Source organism: Pungitius pungitius, chromosome 18, assembly GCF_949316345.1.
Source record: "Pungitius pungitius chromosome 18, fPunPun2.1, whole genome shotgun sequence".
In the NCBI taxonomy this organism is placed as follows: domain Eukaryota; kingdom Metazoa; phylum Chordata; class Actinopteri; order Perciformes; family Gasterosteidae; genus Pungitius; species Pungitius pungitius.
Window position 1 is genome coordinate 5,992,125 of NC_084917.1, and position 26,613 is coordinate 6,018,737.

The following is a 26,613-nucleotide window of genomic DNA, read 5'->3' on the forward strand; positions in this document are numbered from 1 at the left end:
GACACCCAGAGAAAAGACGTTTCCATTAGGGCTCTCTGCTAATCCACGTGTCTTCCCTTTAATGTGATTTCCAGTGGAGTCGATTGCCCCTGCGGCTCACATTAGACCCTCAAACACACACAAACACAAGCCTTTCTCTTACCTCGGTCATGTGGATAAGGTAGAACCTCAACTCTTCAGCATAATCTGTAGACAAAAAACAAAAACAAAGGCTTTAATGTTACATACTACAAACGCATTTCCCGTGTTTTCATTCCCACTCACTTCAAATCGTCTGTGATTTTCTGATTATGATCTCGCCAAAATACTTTTATTGACGGAAGGCTTTTACTTTAGGTCAGCCTTATAGGCATCCACCCATAATTCACTGAAGTAGTGCTCCGTGAGACGAGCCTGTGGGTTGAGTCAAGATAAATGGCTTTAATCGACTGAGCCCCCTTCCCCCCCCCCCTCCGAGACGCACACACACGCACTCAAATATACACTCACACAGTCCTAACTGTACACAAGGTAATATTCTGACTGACACTGAATATCACATTGCAGAGATCGGTTTGGCATGGGTGAGATTAAAACTAATTAAATATCTCTCATTTATACCTACACACCTCCATTTGCCCCGAGTTACATTGCAATAGAAGAGTAGGTATCCATCTGTATACGACCCGCAGCCTACATTAACCCTTTCTGGCACTCTAATAATAATATATATATTGTGATTGAGTTTGCTACCCTGAAAGTGTGATAGGGAAAACCATTACAGTACAGGAGCTGATATGGTACTTTGTCAATTGTAAGAAAGAGCAAGGAACTAACTGAATTGAATCTTCCCTGTGTGCTTCATCAGAATCGATGGCAAAAATGGTCAAATAGTTGTTTGCCTTTGTTACTTTGCAAAAAAAAACAATCCAGTTTTTTAAAAACAAAAATATCAATACAAATTTGAATATAAACAATGAAGCAGAGTATCTTGCACGTGTTTAACTTCTCTCCGAGCCTCCACTTACTCAGCTCAACAGGAAGGGGTTCTGTTCATCGTCGACAGCAGAGGTCACTGTTGGATATCTTACTCTTCAAAAAAAAAGGCTGCTGTCCTACAACGTTTCACAGCTTGAGCATGTTTGAACTTAAAGAACGGAAACGTCCATGTTTTCAAAAGGACAAATTTAAAATCATTGTTTTAAAAAAGGTATAATCTTACATGTAAGTATTTTCTGGTAGTGGAGGCCTTCTGATGTGTCAGAGGTGCAATAATTTTGGTAAACCTCTGCCCCTCAGAACCACTTCCTGTCAAACAGCAACAACGTGGAGAAACAGCAACTTGCACTGTAGCTATTTGAATGAGGACTCGCCCAATTCAACATTTAGCATTTAGAGTTTTAACTGTCCCGTGTCTATGTAGCAGTAGCCGACAGAAGGCGTGATGAGGTCATGTCGATGGCCTGGTGGAGGACGTCTTCTTACTCAGTTCAGTAAGACAAATATTTGACCTGTCAAATGGTAAGTTGGGTTTTATGTGTGTTGATTACAACTCTCAATGTTTCCCACGCTCCTCGACTTAGTATCAGGATGACAGGAACACAGGAAAGCTCCTGTGTTGAACTCCTACTGGGTCGTTAGATGCACGCACGCACGCACACACACACACACACACACACACACACACACGCACGCACACACACACACCCTTGCTGAAACAAACACAATCCTCCGGCGCCTCTTTCCTGAGTGACGCCGCCGAAGCAAAATAACAATGACAGGCAGCAGGGTAGAAATGTGTGTGTGTGTGTGTGTGTGTCCCATGATGAAACACACACACACACACAAAACCTACTGTATCCCCACCCTGGTGCTCTCCCAATTGTTTGGGTGAAGGGTGGAGGTCAGAAGTGGCTCAAAGGAGGCCAGCCATGTCTGTGGGGAGGGCAGAGCAGCTCAGGCCGACCAATTTTTATATATTCCTGGTTGTTTATGCGCACGTAATATAATATATCAATATAGTATATTTCTTTGATTGTAATGAGTGAAAATAGTCTGACTCAGCGGATATGCTTACAAGTCATTATACACTAATAACGCAGAAAACACGTGTACATTGGAGCTATGGAAGCACACACATAAAGGTCCTGAAGTGTTGGGCAGTGGGAGAAACTTTAGGCAAGACAAGAGTCTTGTAGAGAATTGATTTGTAAAGTGGGTACTTTAATTTCTAATTACTGATCTGAACACAACGCTGCCGTTGCTGAGCTTAAGTCATTAATCTGGGGGACGAAGGAGACAATCTCTTCTCAACAACATCCTTTTAACACCCGTTATTCTGTTAATTCAGTGCTGTTATCTTCCCTAAACACAGATATTGTGAGTGAGCCCTATTTATTTGACTTGCCCGGGGCTCTGTGCGCTGCAGATGGCCAAGCTATTCTCTCCTTGCTGGAGGAGATGGTTGTTTACAGAGAGGTGAAATAAAAAGACAAAGTAACAGGAACCCGGGCGGTCTTTCCCTAAATATCCTTTGGTTAAGCTCAACCAAAAATTTCGCCGTCATCATAGTACTGTGTTTATTTATAGTTGTGCAATCTGTGTGTTTGGGTGTTGCACTTCCGTCTTATAGTTTGTATTGAGCTTTAAAATTGGGAGGCAAATGTGGTTTAACATGGTAACAGATAAGACTGTTTGGAAATACAGTGTATTTAAATGATGTAGTTTGCTCCATATTGTGTTGCTTTTAGACTTTTAAAAAGATTTGTGGCAACATGAATTCATTCATACTCCACATCCCCAGAATAAAAATGAGAGATGTGTTGAAGCGCCACACACCGTCCTGGAGCCTCAGCTGCCGGAGGAACAGGGGACTCTGAAGGACGTTGCACCGGCCTGGCTCATCTTCTCGTGTCACCAGCATCAGGTCACTGTAGATGAACACAGTCACCTGCAACACACAAGGCGCAAAGATCAAACCTATACTGAATTTAACACTTGTGTCTCACGTGGTGTCACATGTAAACAAAAAAAATCCAGTGAGATGCACATTCACTACCGAACACTTAACGAGCCTTTGGAAGCCTAGGTGCCTTTTCACTTCCTCGTGTTCTCACACAGGAAACGCAATTCATACTTGCATACAAGCCAGGTCTTGCTTTTTAGCCTAGTGAGTAAACTTGCTTTGTGGAACCTTAAAGCCTGAAAATGATCCGGCTGACTCAGTTACCTGGCGAACGTTTTCCTAGGCAAAGAATCACCTATTTGGGAGCACATTGGGAACAACCACACGCCCCGCAGCAGAGCGTTCAACGTATGCAGAGCCTCGCCCTTTTTTGCGAGTTGTACGTCTTTGTTGGCAATGCGGGGAACATCTGGAAAGCCGCTGCATGCCGTGTTGTTGGTAAAGTTTATTTGGCGCTTAAGAAGCTTATCGACTATCGGTTCCATGTTTCACTGCTTCAATTGATTGAATTTGTGCTAGTTCTTTTGGGGATGACCGTAGGTGAGGGTAGGAACAAGCTTTTCCTTCCGGCTCCGCTCTCCTTTTCGTCACGACGGCGCGGTAACGCGAGTGCAATACCGCCGCCACCAAATCTCCAAATACAAATCTCCAAATACGAATCTCCGGCCAAACTCGCACTCCATCTTCCCCTCTCTAGCGAACAAGACCCCCGAGGTTCTTGAACTCCTTCACTTGGGAAAAGACACATTGCCTACCCGGAGTAGGCCATCCATTGGTTTTCCTGCTCAGAACCACGGCCTCAGATCCCAGGTTTTAGACTGTGGTTTGCTCTCTCCAAAGCGCCCCATTTGGTTTACTTTGATGGGATGATCACTCACTACACTACACATTTACACAGAAACTATTATTTTTACGTTGCCTAATAAGTAGGTGAAAAAGCAGAAAAAGGAGACTCCGTGTGGGCGTAGGAGCAGCTTATGGACATCTGTTCTTTCATGCCACATAACAGGCATACGGTGTAATCAGTCTAGATGGGCACTGTTTCAAGACAATGCTTTTGCTGTGGTGGCTGCCTCTCAAGCAAGAGATGGCAGAAAAGGGTGTTTCAGATGTAGCCAGCATGTGGTTGGAGTGTGTGTCTAAGTGTGTGTGCATGTTTGTGTCGGTTCGAGTGGGCGGAAGAGGATGCAAGAGAGAGTAAAGAATGAGGCCAGAGCAGATGAGGGGCGAGCCGCAAAGAGATTTTAGACAAAGCACACATATACATTACATGCATTCACAAGATAATACTTTGTTTTTGAGGAACCCATGTATCCTGTCCCCTATTTACCGATGTATCCCCATCCACTGTTAAATGATAACTGGCACAATAGAAAGGGCTTTTCTCCGTATTGTATTATCACATTGACTTTCAGCATGAATTTGATAGCAGGTAAAATGTGTGCTACACACCATGACTCAGTTGGAAATATAAGTAGAAGGATTAGAAGGCGTAATAACCTTTATAATCTGATTTAATTACTTGCATGATTACTCCATAACTAGATATTATGTTGTATAGCAATAGCAATCTACCAGGACATGTTTTTCTACATATTAAGAATGGGTGCAACTTAATCCACTGTCGGTATGATGGTAAACTAGTTGAATCGGTTATGACCCAACGACAAAGTTTATTATTATTCAATCAACTAAATATTTCGGTTTTGTCCAAATGTCTCTTTAGATTAAATCAAATCAGTGCTATGCTCATTATTTCTGTTCAGATATTAGAATGTTTGAGTGAACAGTAGAGCTCGCGTGTTTGCTACCCGGGCGGGAACAACACCGACGGATCATTAAAAACCGCCAGAATAAAGCAGGGGACAGAAACTCCCTCCTGACAAACACTGGCTGTTAAATATTTGTTTAACGAGCGACCGCAGCCAAGGGCCAGATGAGCTTGAAAGCCGGCGGGCACATGCACCGCCCAGCAAAGATTGGCTGACTGGACAACTTAATTAATTTCCTCCTACTTTTTTTATTTATCCGAAGTGTTTCTTTGGAAAATAATCAAAAAACCAATGTCACAGGATTCAAGGTACTCAAAAGACAGATTTCCAAAGCTCAGCTTTCTGAAACGAATCCCCCTGTCATTCATCTAGACTTATTTAACAACGTTTACAAGCTGTTCCATCTGGGCATGTGTGTTATTTGGTTGTGATTAATTCACAAATGTTTCTTTTGGGGAAAATGTACCTGAATGTTTATCAAGTCAAGGAAAGAGCGGTAGATTAAGGTAACTGACAGTATGTAATTAATTAATTAATTCGGTAAGAATGTATTCACTGGTTCTCGTCTACAGGCCTTAATTCTTTCTTTGAAGAAAAAATCAATTTCAGACACCTATAGCATCAAAGTACTTGCCACGGAAGAAACATCATTCTTTTTTTATTTCTGTTATCGTTCCTTTTGATTACTTAGTTGAAGATACCTCTTTAGTGCTAATAATTGTACGGTAAACATATTATGAAAAGGATCTTTATATAATGAGTTTCTTTTCATACACAAAACATACAGCACATTCCCTCAGTTGGATATTTTGCAGTCCTTTATTAATCAATTATTCATTTTCCTCCTTGATAGTTCAGAGGATTTACAAAGTCTTGTTAAATTGCCCCTCTGGCTGCTGCTCGATACGCGTTTCCCTTTCTATACACACGTATACCGCTCAGACGCACACACACGGTTTGACATGAGCTGCACATTGGGGCAATCGGCCATCCCTTTGAGTTTGGCCCAACGGCCAAACCACATAACTGGTTGTGACAAAGCAACAAAATGTTTGGTCAGTTTGTCTCCAGTCTTCAGGGACCGAGAGGAGAAGAGAGGGCCTCGTCTTTCAGTGTCAGTCAAATTAAAAAACTCTTCTAAAGAGGAGAGATCAAATTTCCCCCTAATTTTTCGTCGTTCCATTTCCTAGTTCTCTTCGATTTCTTTTTTGACCATGTCCCATTCTCCGTACATTTTGTCGAGTCGACAAACACCAACAGTGAAGCCACTTACCTTGAGAGACTGGTGCTTGCTCTCATGTAGTATCATCTCCTCGGATATGATGAGAGATCGGCTGCACAGGTCAAGCGGCTGAAGATAAAACACGAAAACAGACAGATTAGAAAAAAAGAAATTACATTTTTGAAGTTTGGAACCAAACAGGTATCCAGCTACCTGCCAGCACATACTATGAAAAAAAGAAAGAGTATAATATTGTGTCGGTTATGGATCAGGAAATTAAAATACAAGGTTGCAGTACCAAATCCATTTTGGCTCCCGAATCCAAGCGATGTGCTCGACAAAAAGTGTTCAGTTCACGGTGGGAAACACAACTGAAAGTGACTCTGTATGTAGAGAGAAAGCGAGCTGTGACTGAGGGGCGATGTGTGTTATCTGAATATGACAGGACACTGACACTTCAAATGAACCAGTGTGGCAACGTAGGAGGCGGGGGGGACTTCCTCGCAATTCAATGTGTGCGTGTGTGTGTAACCATTGAACGCTGTGCAAAGTAGGGTCGGGGTTACACTTCTATGTGACTTAACAGGAAGTACCACCACAGTCGCTGCAAAAATTACACGTTGAAGTTAAAATAATGAGCAATATCTTAAATATTGCCGTATACACAAATACCATATGAATAACCGACGTAACTCACGTTTAGGCATTTAATAACACAATAATCAGTATTACTACTGTATGTATTGCATTTAAATAAGCAGAAATAATGTCATTTCATTTTGCAATGACTCATGCCATTACTTTGTTCTGCTTTCCACCGTGAGAGAAATACTACGAGTACTTTCAATCCTCTTACCATTAAGAATGCACCGTTCATCATCATCATCATCACCGAAATAATGCCAAACCAGAATAAGCCCTCATTTAATTTGACAGCAAACCTCAAATGTCTATTTCCTTTTCACCCAGTAATGCAGGGGAAAACAATTCCTTTTAAAATCGTTGTATCTCTCCATTCTTTAAGGATTACGCCTTTTCTGACCACCGCATGACGGGTTTCCAAAGCATTCGGGGGATCTCCAGTCGTGGTCTTACATGAGTTACAGTGAACAGTGCGTTTGCTTTTTTTTGCCAAAAGAGAGGATCAACACCACTCCTTTGTTTTACACTATTTGTGAAGATGCAGCCAGCGGAAAAAGCCAACCTGGCTCCGTCCAAAGGCGGCTTACCTGAACGAAGATGGGGAAGATAAGGATCTTGGGTGCCACTTTGACGTATCCGTAGTTGCCATGTGGAGTGTGTGAGCGCACAATGGTACAGTTCTGGTAATTGGCAAAGTTGGCATTCTGCTGTTGGTAGTTGGGGCCGCCGGCATTGGCGGAGGTGGGCGCCGCCTTCGTGGTCTTGGAGTTGTTAGACCGGCGCAGGAAGCCAGTGCGGCTGGAGAAGCCACCACCACCACCACCACCACCCCCACCCATACCTCCGGAAAAAGCACCTCCACCCCCACCAGCCTGGGGCTCCAGTCCGGAGCCCTGCCGGGTGGGATAAAGCCTGGCAGCTGCGGAAGTAAAAGAAATATGGAAATGTAAAGACACCGATTACATCATTTCTGGGGGTGGGGGCGAATGTCAAATAAATAAATAACAATAACGTGTAGTTTTAAACAAATTAAAACCACAGGGCTACCTCCAAAATAAGAGTCACCAAAGCAGACTAAACGCTGTACGAGTACAAACATGTCTTACCTAACGTTCCCTGGTTCTCTTGGTAAACAGGCCTTAAGATCTGAAAGTAGAATAACAACATTATTATTAAATAGGCTGGTTTAAGCAAATTGAAAACTGACATCAGACTATGGAATAAAGCCACCATGACATTTGACGTTCTTTTATTGCTAAACTGAAGCAGACTACATCGATATTTCTAGGATGCCATATCTGGACATGAAGGGTAGCCACAAGACAGACATTATATACCTTTTTGTACTAACGTTTTTTGTGTGTCGCTAAGTTTGTGATCAAGCAAGGCATTATTATGTGTATTTTTGAGTTTGGTGCCTGGGACTCAGCTGAGCCCTTTGAATTGCACCGCCCTCAGCGAAGCAGTGACTGCTTCTATGTGTCATAACAAATTAGCGATCGACGGAGAGAGTAAAGATGGAATGCTGCCGCCACGTCACGTGTGGGGCAGAGCCAAGGGACAAAACCTTTTAAATACAGCTTGTTATGTAGCTTTTCGGCTACCTTCCTTTGATGGAAGTGTGGACTTCCCCAGCTCTTATCTGACATGTTACCAAGAAGACCAATTAGCACCCCCCCCCCCCCACCCAAAAAAAACTCTTATCAGACGACCCTGCACTTTTTTTGTTTTTTTATTTGATTTCTGCTTTTTCTATACATTAATCTCATGTTATTTTTTGGTGACTCCTTACAAACTCTATTTTGTCGTGAACGACATGAGCTGACCCTTAACCTGATGTTCACAGATGTGGATATGTTGACACTACATGAGGCACACTCACACACATGTAACACACACAGCTCTGAGTTATAGGTGGACTCACTCGCAATCCGACAGACAGAAAAACATTTAACTTTACTATTAGTTCTAAGCGATTTAGTTGGTTAGAATTTACAGGGTACTATTTAGAGATGGCGGGCTGGATCTAGATCGGACTGCTCTGTTTCACACACATCCTTTGGTTGAAATGGTTAAAGGGTTAGTATCATAGTGTTACTTGTTCGGTTAGCTGAGGAATTCAGTTCAGTCTTTTTGTTTTAATGACTTTTCTTTATTTATGTTTTATAATCAAAGCTTTTACCCCATTTACATGACTTCACCGGAGGGAAAAAAATCAGTACATGCAGTAAGAAATGCATGTTAAATTGAAACTGCATATTTTGAAAACGGACCATAATTGACGTTCTGTTGCACTTTCTCTTTCTTAGATGGCAGAATAATTTGTTATTACACAACACATAGATGCTTTCTCTACTCTATATAATATCTGGAGGATACATTATGTCAGATACAAATGTATTCCTAATATAAATGTAATACCTACTTTGTGCGTAGAATGAAATAAAAGAGAAATATTGCGGAAGCTTCACCAAGTACAAGCATACAATATATTTTTTTACAGCTACATATAATAATGTGTGTTTTGTCTGCTCTTGCTATTCTGTCCATCACCCCATCTCTATGATCTACATAAAATGGCACGCGTGTGTTCGTGAAATGTGGTAAAGCACAACTCAGGGGGATGACATCAACCCAAATGGCCCCAAACATACTGTCTGTGCAGTCCCTCTATCTATCAGCACCGGGGATGAAAGGTAAGGAGACATATCTAGGGTGAGCCACCATGTGACCGAGGTGAGGATGGGTGGGACGAAGAAGATGATGCAGATGCAGTCCACCACCAGCCTGCGGTACCTGGCTTCCGGGGTTGATGGGGGCCAGGATGATGTAGTTGTCCCCGTTGGATGCCTTCACCCTGGTGCCCTTCAGTGTGGCAGTGTGAGGATGGGGCAGGTGTCGCGGTTGCATGTCCAGCTCCTCGGCCGACCCTCCCTGGGCGCCCCACCCGAGGGTCCCTGAGCCCACGCCGCCGCCGCCGCCGTGTCCGGCTTCGGAGCCGTTGAGCAGCAGCCTGCGACTGGCGCTGGCGCGGTGGTGGGCCGGGAGAGGCGGCACAGCCGGGGGGGTTTTGCTGGTTCCAACATCTGGCGCACGCCGGCGCGTGGGGGGCGAGGGGGCTTCATAGTTTGAGGCGGACGACTTGTAGGACGGCCGGTGGATGAGGCCCTCGAAACTAGGTTTGGCTGAAGGGCCGGTGCGCCACACCACTAGTATGATTTCATGCGCACTGTTCCTACAACGAGAAAGAAAAGCAATGAGGTCAATCAGCTGTGTTGTATATGTTGATATATACAAATCGAACCTTACCCCTCAATAAGGAAAGAAAGATATACCACACACTAACAATATAACAAAGTATAATCATATTAAATGTTGATGACTCCACAACATCTGAATGTACAGTAATTCACAGATATCCTGCCACCAATAGGAATTTGGTTACCATCTCAAACCCCCTACATGAACAATCTAAATCCACTGCAGGTCTTTACCAGGCATTCACTGACAGATTCATTTGTAGGTCAAATGCGATAACATGTCATCATTATATCATATAACATCACTGGTCCTGAGTCTCGAAATAAGCCTGTGAAACGGATTCTCCGATATGCTGATGTACGTCCGCCCACAATCCTCTGGCAGGTCGGACTCATTACCTGATAGCGTGGGCCAAGTCCATACATTTCCACTGCTCCACTGGCTGACCATTTAGCTGCAGGAGAGTGTCCAGCTGCTGCAGACCTGCCTGATCCGCTGGACCACCTGCCAGAATGAAGTGGCATCTTTACTACGCAGTGTGGCAGTAGCTCCTTTTATGTATTAAGCTCATTCCTTCATTCATCACGCTATTGTACAGATGAAATGTTAAATGTGCTATTTGATATTAAGGTGCTAAAATCAGGTAAATCAGTGGGAAAGGACAGCCACATTAATATTAATATTCTCCATTACCATTCTGCTTACATGGTTCTTTAAGTTAGAATACAGCAACTATAATTTATAAATCTATAATTTCTGATTCATACAGACACTATATATTTTAAATGTAGTATAAGATTATCAAGAAAAGTTCATTAATGTTTTATTAAAACCCACAAGTCTACTGACGGCAATCCCAAGAGTCAAAAACATCCCACAATAAAAAAAATTCAATCCACTTTAACTTTGAACGCATCCAAGTTGTTTTGAGAAAAGAAAGTTGAGTTTCATTCTCGCAGACACGTGCATGCAAAACGTACCTGGATCCACACCCTGCACCCTCACCGGGGAATCTGAGCAGATGGTGAAGCCATATCCATCCTTTCCTCGAAGGATGGTCACCTGCAGAACACACACACAGACACACACAGGTTGACTTTGTGACAGGAAGCTAGAGCTCTGTGTCTCTCCCCCACTACCTGAGGAATTAAAAGTAGCACGCTGGTAAAAAAAAAACCCACTCAACTTCCTTCCTACAGGACGATTAACTGGATTTTGTACTCGGCTTCTACTTCCTATTAAAACTGTCTCGACAGCAGTTTCCCGGTGAACCCAATTAGCTGGCTTCGTGGGAAAAACATCTCTGAGAGATGGAGGAAAGGCGTTCTTTGTCAGGCAGTTGGTTGATTCAGAATCTACCGAAAGCACATTGCACATTTATTTACACCTATACTTTAGAATAGTGTACGTTTGCTACAAAGCAAGAAGAAAAAACACTAATTATGCTGTGAAAATTAATTTATTGTGAAGTCTCTCCTTCACAATAACCACATATATCGATTTAGCACATTTTGCTGTAATGGACATCGTTATTATCATTATGTTAGTTCTGTATCTGCTACTCTTAGTGCAACTGACGAAGAGTGGACCTGTTTTAAACTTTTACTACTACTTTTACTCGTAAAGACTTGGAATTTATTAAACAAAAGCCAAACCATTATCAACACATTCAGCCAATAATTGTGTATTGTGTACACAATAAAACATAACCTTTATCCAAATGTTATGACCCAAATATATATTTATTTATTTATTTATTTATTTATCGCAAAACATTCAGCGCAGGACCTCACCCAAAGCCTGAGCCAAAGTCAATCATTTTCCATCCAAAACAAGTCACTTTCCAGCTCATCTGCTGACAACCAGGGGCCCAAAACACACACACACACACACACACACACACACAGTAAACCCAAATGTCAATCTTCTCTTCATTTTCTCGTGCAAAGGAAGACGTGTATGCGGGTGCAATACAGTCTACTCGTTAGCAAGATGCAGGGACTTGCAGAAATATGGTGATTATTCAGAGGCCTGAAGCTTGTGATGACCCTAAAATGTCGGGTACAATCGTCGTTTCTTAATAGTCAAATAATGTTATGCGCCCTGTCTCACACTGTTTGCTTCACACTAGAATTCCCTTCCTTTCAATCCCCAATATCTCTTTTTTTGGTCCATCTTCAAAGGACTTTGTTACCTGTTGTACATTAAATGGTGTGTATATCCTTTTAGGGAAGACGGACAGGAATGAACTAATCAGCCTTGAGCCCACCACAGTCGGTGCAAAAGAAGACGCTACACATTGGTAAAAGAGGGCAGTGGGACTGGCAAAGACACATAGACGGAGAGTTGTTGTGAAGAAAAAAAACATTTCACTGAAATTATGGAGGACGAACAACAAAGTCATAGAGCATTCTTTAAAGATTAGCTAGAACTCGAATATGTTCCGTCTCTGACTGTGTGTCGTCATTGAAAGCTGTTTCAGACGTTGTGTCCTTTAAAGGGAAGTCTCTCAGCTGCTTAATTTGCTGCAATTCATCCGAACTCCAGAGCCTTTACAGCGTTAATTAAATTTGGAAGCATAGTTGAGTCCAACCACTTGGACTCCCATGGTCCTTGAGGGAGACGCAGTCCAGTCCATCTTTTTTTTTCCCCCACCACTGAATGAAAGAAGGGTGATTACTTTCTAACTGGGAGAGAAAAGAGAGACCATCCTTGGAATAACACAATAAGTCCACACGAATGTTCTTTAAAGTGGGTTTTTCTTTTTCAGAGCATCAATCATAAAATCTATTACTGAGAATGACTGATGATAAAATTAATGTGAAACAGCTCCCCGCACGCATTAAATATTGAAGTTGGATGAGAGGGTTTCATTAATGAATTCATAACTCAATCAAAGGGGCCGTGAGAGTACGATTTGAACATTCCTGTCTTCAATTTTGACATACCGGCATGAGTTCATGCACGTGAGGCTTCCCCGCCATCCTCGAATCCTCAAATTCGACATCCCGCTGTTCTAACCAGGAATTAAGATGTGCCCAAAGTGGCTTATATAAGGAGAATGGCATCAGTACATATCATAGCAAAAATGTCTCTGCTCGCATCCACTTTGTGAACACCGACTAATGTAAAAAGACACAAATGCGCGATCTCTCGCTCGATCTCAATCAAAGCAAAATATCAGTATTTGATAACGCGCGATGATATTCCATCATCTTTCTTTTTTGTTGCAGCTCTGTTAATCATAAAATCAAATTCGTCCTTTGCAAATTAATTTTTAAAAGGGCCGATTGAAACGGTCGCACTCTTCTTCATTCTCCCAGTGCCTCGCTCACAATCCCAGGCTCACAACGCACACCAGATGCCCCCCTCCTCCTCCTCCTCCTCCTCTCTGTACCACGGACACACCTGAGGCAGCCTACACCCGATGCAGAGGTGGCACAGCCCGTGGATGGTGTGCATCACACCTCCACCTCTTGCCCTGTCGCCGGCGTTCAGGTCGGCGGCGAGCACGCACACGCTGCGCCGGTGATCCTCCACCTGGCCGGCCCTCCGGCAGCCCGAGTACCTCCACAGCCTCCTCTGTGCCGCCGAGTGTGTGCTCCTGGGGCTGTGCTCCTGGGGCTGGGCCCCCTTCAGTGTGTTATGAATCATCTCCACTACTCGCCAGCCCCTCCCCCCCCAGGGGTGGCTTTGGTCGGGAAAACAGACAGCAATCTGCCAGGTGTGACAAAACGCCGTCCGTGGAGACTCCAGTCAGACCGACTGGCCTCTTCAAGTGTTCTTGTTAAAAGTCCTTCCTGCAAAACGAATGGCTCTGCCGCTGGCCTCCAGTTGCACTGTTATCCATTCAAGGCTCCTTCGTGGCGACTCCAGTCACCCGCGCGCGTTGCCGCAAGGCCAGTTTTCATCCGCAACTTCACGACTTCCTCTTTCAAACTTCAGTTCAATCCATTCTGCCCTTCGACTTCTCTTTGCTCTCTTCTCTTCCTCCCCATACAACCTGCCTCCTCCTCCTCCTCCTCCTCACACACCGCCCAGCCTCTCGCTCGCTCCGCGACGTGAGCGGCGGCAGTAGCAGAAGCCCCGAAGATCCTCCGTGAGAGAGAGAGAGAGTGCGGCGGCGGCGGCGCGGAGGCAAAACTGGCTCTGGCTCGGCCCGCTCGGGGGGCCACACTGTGGCTCCTGGCAGGGCCGCTCATGGGAACTCCTCAACAGCAGAAGAATGGGAGGAAGTGCCTCCCGCCGCCCCCCCCCGCCCCCCGCATCCCCCTCCTCCTCACACATACACATGCTCACAAACACACGCACTCACGCAGGGCTTTGTGTGTCTGCCCCCGATAAGGCCGGTTCCCTTCCTGAGTCCACACTGCGAAGCTGTGAGAGGTGCTTTTGGCAAATATGTACTACGCCGACTACTGCAGGCGGCACAACTGAGACGGGGCGAGTTTCATTGGGAGTGGTCGGGCAGGTTCGACTTAAAGCGCCGGACTTCAGCTACGGGCCGCGAATCGCAGCGCAAACGGAAGCGCTTCTGATTGCTTTTGAGTGTTCTGAATGAGCACCTTTCCCCGCCCGGGAGGGAATGACAGCGGCATTGTTTGGGCCTGCGACGCACACACACGCACACACACACACACACACACACACACACACACACACACACACACACACACACACACACACACACACACACACACACACACACACACACACACACACACACACACACACACACACACACACACACACACACACACACACACACACACACACACACACATCACACTTTCCACCTCAGCTCCCACACTCCCCCGATCTCTGTCCAGACTTGGGGCTTGTTTGTTATGTTTTCAACTTCCATATTTCCTTTGCCCCCCCCCCCCCTGCCCCCCCCATCAGCCCCAACCACACAGGACGGAAATTCACAGGTCTGCGACCCCTGACAATCTCCCCTGCTCGTCCGGTAATCCAAACATCGCTTTTTGTTTTTGTTTTCCAAACCAATTACGCCTGGGAAAGAGGTGGAGATCGGGAACAACAGAGCACACCTCGGCTGGAGTGAGCGAGAAAAGGCCGTCAAACTCAACGGCTAAAAACTAGTCGCCAGCCCCACCCCTAGCAACCCCATTCATTTTCCTGGCCCGCCCCTTTTCCTTCTTTGCGTAGGGATGCCTGGCTCACGGGATGAAGCATGGACAGGGGAGTGACGGAGAAAAGAAAAGGGGGTGAAAGCGGGAGCGATGCCGCACTGGTCCGCGCGGAAGGCTGATAAAGTGGCAGAAAGGGCCGTTGTCTGAAGATCCCTTCATGCCAGCAAGTAATGGCAGCTTTTCCCTGTTTGCCTTTTCAAAAGGACGAGGGTTACCCATCAAGCACACAAAAAACACTTTCTCTCCCTTTCACGCTGCGCTGTTCACCTCTAAATGGGCAGAAGGACGGATTAGAGGGGGAGAAGAGGGGAGAGAAGAAAGCATGTCTCACAGAGAGGAGTGAAAGAAGCTTGTCGAGGAGCCAGACGAGGCCAATGTGGAGTGTGGGATCTCTCTCTCTCTCTCTCTCTGTTACTGTTTTTCTCACTCTGCCCATCTCGCTCTCTCTCTCTCTCTCTCTCTCTCTCTCTCTCTCCATGACTTGCTATCAAAGGACAAGGCGTCTTCCGAAAATTGGTGAATGCACAAGGTCAGGGTGAGAACCCAGGTCGTACTGAAAATCCCGGAAGTGGAGGCCCATCAAGTGGATTCCCACTCGAGGTACGACATGAGGGCGATACTGTGAGCAATATGACCAAACCGAGAGGCCCAACGTCGGACATCGGCACTTCATGGAATCAGTCGGCCAGATCAATTCAGTTTCCCAATCAACAATTTAGTGCATTTTAAAGCACGGATAGGAGGGAAAATAGGAAGTGAAACATCAATGCACACGGCGATTGCCAATACCAACCTGTTCAAGAGGACATACTAGCAGATGTAATAACATAATTCGCCAAATACCACTGAACACAAACTGATGGAAATGTCTAAAGTTTATCAGGTATTTGTAATATTTAGTACGTTTTACTTTCAACCCTTATGATGTCGCTTGAGGAAAAGGGTTTAAATTCATTCAAGGATTCATCTAGAAACCTTAATGTTAATGTTTTGTTAATGTTAATGTTCGAGCCTGGACCTGGAAGAGGATGAACCGATCTCTGCCGAGTAGAACAGCTGTATCTATGAAGCCACACATTTCGCACATCAATGGCCGCGGACCAGCGATGGAAGGCAGTCGATTGCTCATCTGGAGCAATTTGGTGTTGAGCGTCTTGCTCGAGGACGTGACACGTGGTAGAAGCGATCGAACCGCGCTGAGGTTATTGGATGACACGCTCGCCCACCTGAGCCACAACAGTTCTTAATATAAGCCCCCCCTCCCCTCCCCCCGTGTACAGCTGTGTGCATCCCGTCCGGTGCATGTGGTTGGGGGCGCAGCTGGGGGTCTGAAGAAGGCCGCCACTCTGCATCAGACAGTTAGGAGGCCTAAAACGCTCACAAAGTGGAAACCTGCGGAGCATAAAACTAACTATTCTACATCCATTCTGAGAAGCGGGCCGGAGACGCCGACGTCCACGTCAACTTCCCTTCTTCCCAGTCAGACAGAAGTGTCAGACCCATTTTCACAGAGACAATTTAGGAGCTAATGCTGTCTGACATGCAGACTGACACAGACTTACACCGTCTGGGATGCAACTATTGTTAATATTCATGAACTCTCTACTGCCTGCGAGTGACATGAGTGACATTTATTTTTTCCTGTTAACATAATTGTTAAATGCGTACATGGCAACAAAGGGGGATGGATTCTAGTTGTGCTGCATGTCAAGTCTTTCTTTTTTGATTCAGGAGATTGACGCTTTAAATGCATGTTCTTACACACACACATGTACAAAGTGGTCATGGTGCTTTCTAACAAGCCGACTTTGTGATGACATTTCCTTTAGTCTTGTTCTGTTAACTGCCTGCATTGCATGGTGCCAAAACTCTACCAAAAAGGATTTGCTGTTGATTCTTTCTTAAGAGAATTTTAAATTTGAATTATTAACAAAATCCCAATAAACTAAAAGCAGCAATGTCATTTCACATCACAAATTCACTGACTTTTTGAGGTCTGATCCCCAATGCGAACAGCTTCTATTGTATACGTTGTTTCCTGTATTGAAACAACGTTGAGCTTGCAGTGGGAACACAACTTGAATGCTGTGACTTTCTTGAACGCCCAATTTCTCCCAAACATGAAGTAACTGAAAACATGATGACAATTACAAGGATAAGGAAAGCTTTTTCTGAGGTTCTCTGTGAGATATTCCTTTGTAGATCTTCAACATCATCTGAAGGGTTCACTTCCAGTGAGCTGCGTGCAAATTGGTGAAATGATTAACGTGTGCGGCCATGACCAAACACTGAAGAATATTTCAATGGGGAAAGAGTGGGAAGTTCATGATAGCACAGAGCTCTTTGTGTAGTGAGGGTGATGGCCATGGGGTGACAGGGGGGGGGGGGGAAGAAGAGGAGGAAATACTCAGCGGTCTGCTAGGGAGCAAGGCCAAGGCAACAGAAAAAGAAGAAAAAAGTACAGAAGAGAAAGAATAAGAGGTTTTTCCATCCTCCCGTAACCTAGTCCTCCCCTCCGGCCTCTCCTTCCCCAACCAACCCTCAACTCTCCCCCGAGACGGACCCACACAAACCACACAATCATCTGTTACTCTGATTCACCCGGAGATAAAGAGGAAGAGAGAGGAGAGGGGAGCGAGCGACGGGAGAGGAAGGAGAGAGGCAAAGGGGCATTGACAAATACGGATGTAAAACTTTTCCATCTCAATGCTGCCCCACATCATTACTGCCCTCCTCACCTCCCACATGACACACTGGATGCAGGGTTTTGTCCTTCTCGTTGGACGTCGCAATTCAACGGAGACTAAACCTTTGATTGGGATGAACGGTGGGATTCAAGTGCAGTTCATCGGGGACACAAAGTCATTCACAAAGGGACAGGGTGGAATGCAGTGGTACTGCACTGTGGGATAAGTCATCTGTGACCTGCGGTTTCGTGTGTGTGTGTGTGTGTGTACAACCTGAATTATGTGTAAAGTAGGGAAAGAAAGTGTGTGTGAACAAAAAGTGAGCTCCTCTGTTTAATGCCGCCCAGCAGAGCTTATTAGCTACAGTAACTCCATATGACCACTGATTTCAGTTCCTTGTGTCTCCAAAGCAACGTGGATATGTTTCATCGACCTGCTGGTCTGTTGTCACTCCAGGAGTCATCGTCATAGTGATCCTTTTTTAATGAAATAATAAGAAGGCGTCACATGAACTGAGGGTGTTTTACTGGCAGAGTTTGAATAGGTGGTTTAAAACAGACTAAAATTGCTTAGTGCTTTCCCCTCTTTGTTGTCCCACCAAACTATAATATTGGACTAAAACTAGCAAACTTCTCTAAATGACCGACTCTCTATAAAGCGTCTGGTGAGGGCTGCAGAGGAATATACGGTCTTGGTTTGATGTAGAGAGAAGTCTCGCACTGTCCCGAGCACGAATTCCAATTCTTTCATGTTTGTCACCGAGCGTGTTTGGGGCAGACGGGGGGCACTTCTCCAGCAGCGGATGGCCGTGCCTTGTGTGGCTGTGATCACCATGTATGGTCTCTCGCTATGTTTTATTAGGCTACTGCTTGTGCTCAAATGCTGTGATGTCGTCTCGACAATACTCGGGTGGGAAAAAAATAAGCCAAGCGTGTGCTGGATTGAAAGCTATTTACAGTCTTCTATTCCAATACGGCTCCCAAACACCGGCGCCCCCTCCACTCATGTGCCATCCGGAATAAGTACCTGGCGTAACAGACAAGTGGTGTATCACGGGACCTGTAAAAGTATCATCCGTGTTGGCATCTTGTAGGAAATAGAAGCCAGAGTCCATGTTCACGATACATCCTCCTCCCAGAGAAGCTCAACGCTGGCTAGTGCAAAAGGAGCTGCTAGCAGAACGATGTGTGGACGCATAAAATAAGGGGAAAAAACGGACAAATACGAAAAAGCTATAATGTCCATGTGTCCCAAGGTGTACTTTTTTACAGTTGACCACTTTGGCTTTCAAATGTCTATTCCTGTTGTTGTCATTATTAATGACGTTACCTATCGAACACTGACTTGGGTAAAAGTATGATCAGTCATGCTACTTTGTCTCTTTAACAGTTTAAGTGGTCGTCCTTGTTCATTTTTAATGAATGCATGGCAACCACACAGTCAACAATGCGTAAACCATGAAAACCAACTTGACTTTTTACACACACTCTCTCTCTCTCTCTTATGACAGACCATCATTCTGCTCCACATGTGACTCGCATGCGAGTGAGCTCTTTTTGACAAATATCTTCTTTCAAGAACTGGCATCTTGCTGCATGCACCGCTCGAAGCTCAAACGCACGACTCAGTTGGTTACCATGGTTGCAGGGAATGTGCAACATGGAATTTAGGCAGTAAATATCTTACCGAAGGCATGTTTATGCATGATGAGTTTGTTGGGCATAGTGCGATGTCACGGGTCAACTACTTAGTATATTGCAAACGCAGGGGGATCGGGTCAGTGTTCACGCTCGTGCAAACGCATTCAATCAGAGACACACAAACTGCCGAGAATGAGAGAAAATAAAAAGTTATAGACCAAGATATACTCCCCAAACCTCCAAATAAAAAAATAAAAAACACAGCGCCAGCAACTGAACATTAACTAGATGATCTATTAAAACTATGTATATTACCTCGGCATCACATCAGCATCACATCAGCATCCTACGCCTTACATGCACACACAGATAGATTAGATTCATACTCACCGTTAAGCATTGCATATTCTCAGGCCGATGGGTCTCGGGGGCAGCACCATGGTTTGACAGCACGGCCTCTGAAATGTAGACAAAGGAATCACGGGCTGAGACAGTGCCTCTGGAGCACATTTCTCTCCGTGCCGACGCAAGACAGCCTGCTGGGCGCACAAAGATAAAGTCCTCAAATTGTTCGGAGAGTCCATAAAAGTGACTCAGAGGGATGACAACAAGCAATTAGGGCAAACATTTGTGCGGAGCAGCCTCCGCCGGGCTGGAATTCTAACTTTGGAGCGCAAATAAAAAGGCAACAACAACAACCAGGACCAAAAAAAAAAAAAAGGACGGCGAGCCGAGCTGAGGAGAATCCCGTAAGATGCGAAGCTCAGACAAACTGCCCAAAGAGAGGAGTGGAAGTGAGAACAAGTGAGAGGGAGCAAAGGAGGGAGGGGTGAAGAAGAGAAAAGGAACTCCTCTCTCACTCCATTATCCGTCCGTCACACAGGGCTCCTGGGAAGTTGCTATGGTGACGGCGACTCACGCCTTAGTGTCCTTTTAACTATTGCGCATAAAGGCAGCATTCAGCTTTGGGCAACAATACAGATCTCCCTCTATCTCTCTTTCTTTGTCTCTCTCTCTCCACCTTTTTCTTTGTACACAGTTTCACCTAAAATACAAATCTCTCGTTTTTTTCACTTTCTCTCAAACTTCACAAAAAGCAACCCCACTGTCCTCCACCGCCCCTCCTCCACCGCCCCTCCCACTCCTTCTGCGTGGTGTTTCTATCCTCCCTCTTATCCCCCTCTTTTCTATAGTCGCCCATCACACACACCTTTTGTCACAACAGGAGATGGATTTTCCCAACCACGACTGTGAAATGTTATTTTCCAAACTCCGCCAACCCAGTCAAAGCCGCCCAGCATGAGGCAAAGAGGGCAAGGGGATAAGTAGCCTTCTGTTAACCTCACAAAAATCACATTATATATACACACACACATATATTTTGCAATGTTTACTTAAGTAGTTTTATAAAAAGATGTTTTCAAAACGGCCTTACAGCTGCCTGAAATGGAAGGTTGAACTGGCAAATCATTTTTCTTTGAATAGCGATTTTAATACAACTTTGAAGGACCCACAGACTACGGTAAGGACAACAGCGTTAGTAGAAAAATGCCTGCATGTTTTCATCCAAGTGAAGAGGCGATTACGACTCGTCCCCTGGGAGCCGAGGCGGATGTTGGGTTACGTCGTCAAACAGCCACAGAGTCGGTGAAGGGAGGAGGTCGGGCTGGACAGATTGTAGGACTACGCCACGGGAGACTGCCGTTCATTTCCTATGTTTCTTTTATCCACGACGACAAGAGTCCGCAAATCTAAACATCGTCAAAGTGGAACCTTCCCCAAACCAAGATATTTATTTTTACTTTACCATTTCAAAGTAGGTTTTGTGCCTGAAAGAATATCGATGTGATTTATTTTTCAAGATGTAATTTATTCATCTTTCATTCATATTAAAAAATATATATATATAAGAAATTCAAGGGGAGCACAAAGAAGCGTTCCCCGTTAAGCCGATGAACGTGAAAACGACAAAGACATAATGTGTGTTAATTGTGCGTTTTGACTTGTATTGTCAGGGTTGGGTGTCCGGCGCAAAAAGAGAGACTCTACAAACTTCACTGTACACATGTACAATTTTGGATGATACTATATGGACAGTTATCACCAACAAGTATGTCGGAACCTACATCATTCTGGGCCCAAAAGCTCAGACATCCAACAGTGAAGAGTTAAGGCTTTAAAATGTATCCAGTCGACAGAAGGCATCTTGGACACAGTTGGTACTTTCAGTTGTTTAACCCCTGAGTAAAAGGAACCAATCCCATAGGGGTGGTTGCCCTGGTAGCTCCAAGGCTTCATCAAGGCAAAAGAGCGGGGGCCCAACCTGGCTGGCAGGTCGCCCGGGAGAGAACTCTTTTGTGAGGATAAGACATCAGTAACTCGGGGCATAAGAAGGGAGAGACGCGCAGCAGCTGGCAACGAGGACACATCCAGCACGACTGACAAAAACAAGAGAAACACGGGGGAAAGAAAGAGGGACATTAAGAGTGGACAGTGAGAAAAGTATACACTGAATGTGAAAAAGAAAAAAAAGGACAAACAATGAAAGCAGACGGCACAGAACAAAAGGACAGAAGTCAAAAGGAGACGGCCCTCTTCTACAGTTGAGTCAGCCGGTCTCACATCTGCCAGGACATTAAAACAAAAAGCCCCCTCGACTGTGGCCGAGTCGCTCGCTGCAGCGCTCGCTCACTTGACACCCGGTCAGTCGTTTCACCTCCTGTCGCCCACAAACAAACACACACTTAATGGAGAGGGTGGGAAAGCCAAGCTGGGAGGAGAATTGGGCCTCTGAGGATCACCTCAGGCCCAGAAGATGACTCGATATACGGTTTTAATTGGTGAGAGAAGGAACTAACTCATTCTACAAGGAAAATATTGTAAAAAAAAACAGGGTTAAATATCTACTACTTTACTGTGTAAATCATTTTGATAAACCATTTTGAATAACATTGTGTGCATAAAAAACATAATAAAATAATAAAACTTTTACTGGAAATAAAGATATATAAAACCATACGAATTCCATATTCAGTTAAACTTGGTTGCAAAGTGACATTTTTTTACATTTAAGTTCCACAGGCAGGCAGCCCCGCATTCAGATAGTAAGTCTGATATTTATTGTCTGATGTTTCAATTTGAGTCATCGTCTAGTCCTGCAAAGCACAGAACACCAGCCTCAACCACACCAATCGAGAAAGGCAAAGACTTGCAAGCTAACACATTAAGATGGCAAATTGATAGCACAGAATCAAGAGAAATACGTGCATATTGTAATACAAACAGGCCAAGGTGAGGCGTCTTGTTTATCCACACGGTATCTGCATCCCGCCAGCCTGAAACACGGAGCAAGTATGAAAGATGTAAAGAGAGATGTATGCTAGTGTGACTCGGCCTGACGTCGGCACCACCGATCACGACACATGGAGCGCGTAGAGTCGTGATTGATGCATTTCATTTCCTGTTTGTCCTCAGCAAGGCAGAAGAGCTGGAAAGGATTATGATAGATTCTTAAAAGGATTGGAAGAGAACACGGGTATAAATACCCTTTGATTAAATTTCAAATGCAGGCTTAATAGTACTTTCAAATTCATTAAAGCGTCAACTTCAACCACCACCAGCTTGGTGGACTTGGTTATCTGAGACTGGCTAGTGGGGATATACTAAAGGGGGCTTCCTTTGTTTCGGCCGCCGTGGTCAGCCAGTGATGATGAGGTCAAAACATCGACTGAAAGCGCCAAAGCGTGCGCTCGGGGGCTTTTGAGATTTCACATATCCGCGGAATGATATGCTGTTAACATCTTTTCTCTTTGGTCATGCAGCTTGTGTGAGACTGGTTATACGTTACAAGACCTCGCATAGGGCACGTGTGACCTTTAACTGGCGGTTCTGGTCTTAGTTGTCTGGTAGTATCACATACTAATTGAACTCACTTAAATAACTTAATTGACAACTGTCAGACCATCCTGTCAGTTATGTTGTGTCACTGAGGGTTGGAGTGGTTACACTCATTATGACCCTGTCTATCTCATGATACCAGACCATTGACACTGAGGCTTCTCCTGCTGTGACCCGTCAAAATGTCTTCTGTGTTTTTGGTTGAGCAAGTTTGGCGACCTCACGATTGGATCCCGCCAACTGCTAATGAGTCTGAACAAATGGAATAAGCATTTGAACAAATTCAGGGTTTGTTTATTAGGCACAGTCGATAATCTTTTTAGATTCAGCAACTTTCTTTGTCAATGGATGGATCATTTTCAAACTAAAGCGGTTTCTAGGTCTTGAGATTAATAATCCTAGACTTTTTAACAAGAAATTGTTTTTTTTTTTCAGGATAAATTTATCATTTAAGTCAAATAGATTATGTGACAATTTGATGTTGTTTACAGTTCACTCGTTTAATTTGTTTGTGATAGTTTGAATTAAACTTCCACATCATGTCATCTCCCGTAAAATTACTTTTGTTCAAAAACCTCCCAAAAAAAAAGATGTCACATCTGTACAGCTGTCAAAAGCAGCACACAGTGCAACACGGCAGCACAGAGCTGAGAGCTATTGGCTGAAATGCTTCACTTCGGATCAAGTGGATGTGAGCCCGGGGTTGATGAAATCGTCAGAATAGCGTCCGCATGGCATGTCAGACATGGATGGTCCGACACATTGCCTCATATAATCACATAAGCTCACATATTCAAAGCCACTATTTGACCAGAGAAACCAAACAATATAAAAACAGGCCCCACATCGCACATCTATGTCAATTTCCAACCCCTTCCCCTACACATGGTGTTTACTTTAATCTGCTGAATTAAAGGCTCGCCATCTGGAAAAGCCTGGCCGTGTTTGTTTGTCTGTGTGTGTGTGTGTGTGTGTGTGTGTGTGTGTGTGTACAGTACTCCTGGACTATATCCATCTATCCTAAAAAAGTGAAAAAAGTGTGCGTACAATGCAGATGACACACTTTTTAAGCAGGAGCCCAAAGGGAGCTCAGTTATTTTTGCTTTTACACACATACAAACCACGTGACCCACATCGTAAGCTCGTTGGAGGGAGATGCATTAGCCATGGTCAAAAACACACACACGTCTGTGTCACTGTGGGTCAGTAGTCTCCACTCGCACAATACACAGAGCTAATAGGCTCCTTCTCACACTGTCTCCATATGTGATGTGGACTGAGTTGTCTTAAATCTGGCCCTAAACCAAAACAATGAAAAATAACATTAACAATGTCTTAGTTAAAAATGAATAACCACAATGATAACACATTCAATACAAAAGTGTAACAGCTACACATTTTCATCGTAGACGTCCAGTCTGAGTTTACCACCATCTATGTATTGTGTATTGTTAGTGTTACTACTGACTGTAAGCTTCTACCACTGCATGCTACAAAGATGGGCTCTGACAATCATCAATAATTGCCCAGTCAGCCCCACTCAGAGACGTTGTTTGGCTGCCACTCATGACTCTCAACTTAAGCAAAGTTAAGATGGCAGCCTTTTTGTTGTATAATTACGTTGGAATTAGCTGTCACAGAGGAGCAGGTTTTTGTTCTGGAAGCAGAGTCTAAAGCGTGCAAGCAGAGAGTCCGTCTGGCACGACTTCTAATGACCTTATATGCAGAGTTTATCGCTCCCTCTTAGTGCTCTGCATTTGGGATTTATTTATTCAAGTCTATGTTCTTTCAAGTGTACATCACATGAACCTGCAGAGTCATTTCTGTCAGGCCTGTTGATGTTTGCACATGCGTGTGTTGTCTTTCTAAATAGCAAATGTGTAAAGCCAGTCATTAGGTCAGGATGATGCCACACTGTGTGTGCTGCTGGCTTCCGAGTCCAGCGTTAGCTGAACTTTTTGGGGTTTTTTTTGGCCTGGCAGTGAACTGGCACAGCTCACTGATGAGCGATTAGTCACACACACTCATCCAAATAGAGCAATTAACTATTTTACTGTTGACATTCACTGTCAAATAACACCCGAACTGACAAAACAAATATAGAGGCTTCCCTTTGTGTGTAAATGATCCCAATTTACATGAATGATCCCAAGTTACATGAAGACCACGTATTGGATAATGTGGAGAGGCCAAGAACCTGAACCAACCACAATGGTTGAATTTCCTTCACAGCACGTTTACCCGCCGAATCCTTCACCGTCTTTACCATTTACTTGATTGAACTTAACACCTAGGTAATGTTTTCTTTTGGGGAACTTGATTATTAGTTCATGCATACAATTACCTGAAACAAAATACACAAAGTAATGGACCCACACATACTGTATATAACCAAGCACAGCTCCTACTGCGCAGCTCCTCACCTCCAAATGAGCACAAGTGAAAAGGAGAAATTCAGTTTCACCAAATGCGATATTCAACCTTTAAATAAACAGTTTCAGTTACAAAAGAGATTATTAGCTAATTAATAACTATTAAATAAATTACATGTTAAAAGTAAAGCATAGGATTACATCCAAATAGATATGATAATCTGAACTAGCTTTAGATCCAAAGCATTACAAGAACATGGTGAGCCTGCCAAGCTCTCAGCACAACTCTACTCAGAGAGAGAGAGAGAGAGATGGTAAAAGTCCAAGTTCATTTTTACATTCAGCCACAATATTTAGTTACACAAGAGGTCGACTGAGGACTAGGTGACAACAATGCCAAATTACTCAAAAGCGGTGACACCTAAAAAAAGGTCAAGAAGGGAGGAAGAAGAAGAAGAAGAAGAAGAAGGAGATATGGAAACAGCATTCCCAAAGACATGGATAATTATTGTGAAAGAGATGCACAAAATAAAGAGGGGCAGACATGTAGGGAGACAAAGAGAGAGAGCGAGAGAGATAGGCCCGGACACACAGAGCTGCATAGAGATATATGGGAATGTGGTCATTTCAGTTAGGGCATTCCACGGTGCAGCAGTGCCTCCATGGCCTACATTCTGCCAGCTGGCAACAACCAAGTGCATGCACGAGTATACACGCTCTCACACAAGCATGGATAAGATGAGACAGTAGTGGGGCAGTATTTCCATTGGGAACACGGGTCGCCCATTAAAACGACTAAGCCGTTTTTATTTGCTTTGCTTTTGAAAGCATAAAATCCTGTGAAATAAACTCTCTCAGCAATCACAATGAACACACTGGTGTCCCAGTTTAAGCTCCAAAACATACTGAAATAACTACATAAAGTGTAAGACAGGATCTCCTCATGCGAGCGTGGTAATGGTTTCCTGCCAGCTGAGTCTTGAGTCCAATCGGATACCCCTGTCCCACTTCCATCCGCAGAAA

The 26,613-nt window shown here is 44.3% G+C and overlaps 1 protein-coding gene across 2 annotated transcripts in view; it reads right to left on the bottom strand.

The window, feature by feature from the left end:
- Window positions 1-26,613, bottom strand: part of rgs3a (regulator of G protein signaling 3a) — a 97,779-nt gene that overhangs the window by 54,786 nt on the left and 16,380 nt on the right. Inside the window, exons 10-18 of one of the 2 annotated variants that reach the window (XM_062558999.1) lie at window positions 19,712-19,779; window positions 10,822-10,903; window positions 10,240-10,345; window positions 9,377-9,815; window positions 7,687-7,726; window positions 7,168-7,499; window positions 5,990-6,067; window positions 2,818-2,929; window positions 143-186 (exon numbers count right to left, since the gene is read on the bottom strand). In XM_062558999.1, the coding sequence (XP_062414983.1) occupies window positions 143-186; window positions 2,818-2,929; window positions 5,990-6,067; window positions 7,168-7,499; window positions 7,687-7,726; window positions 9,377-9,815; window positions 10,240-10,345; window positions 10,822-10,903; window positions 19,712-19,779 (1,301 nt within the window). Of the gene's footprint in view, window positions 1-142; window positions 187-2,817; window positions 2,930-5,989; window positions 6,068-7,167; window positions 7,500-7,686; window positions 7,727-9,376; window positions 9,816-10,239; window positions 10,346-10,821; window positions 10,904-13,249; window positions 13,953-19,711; window positions 19,780-26,613 lie in introns of those variants that run through there. The other variant, XM_037483806.2, reaches the window with a different exon arrangement.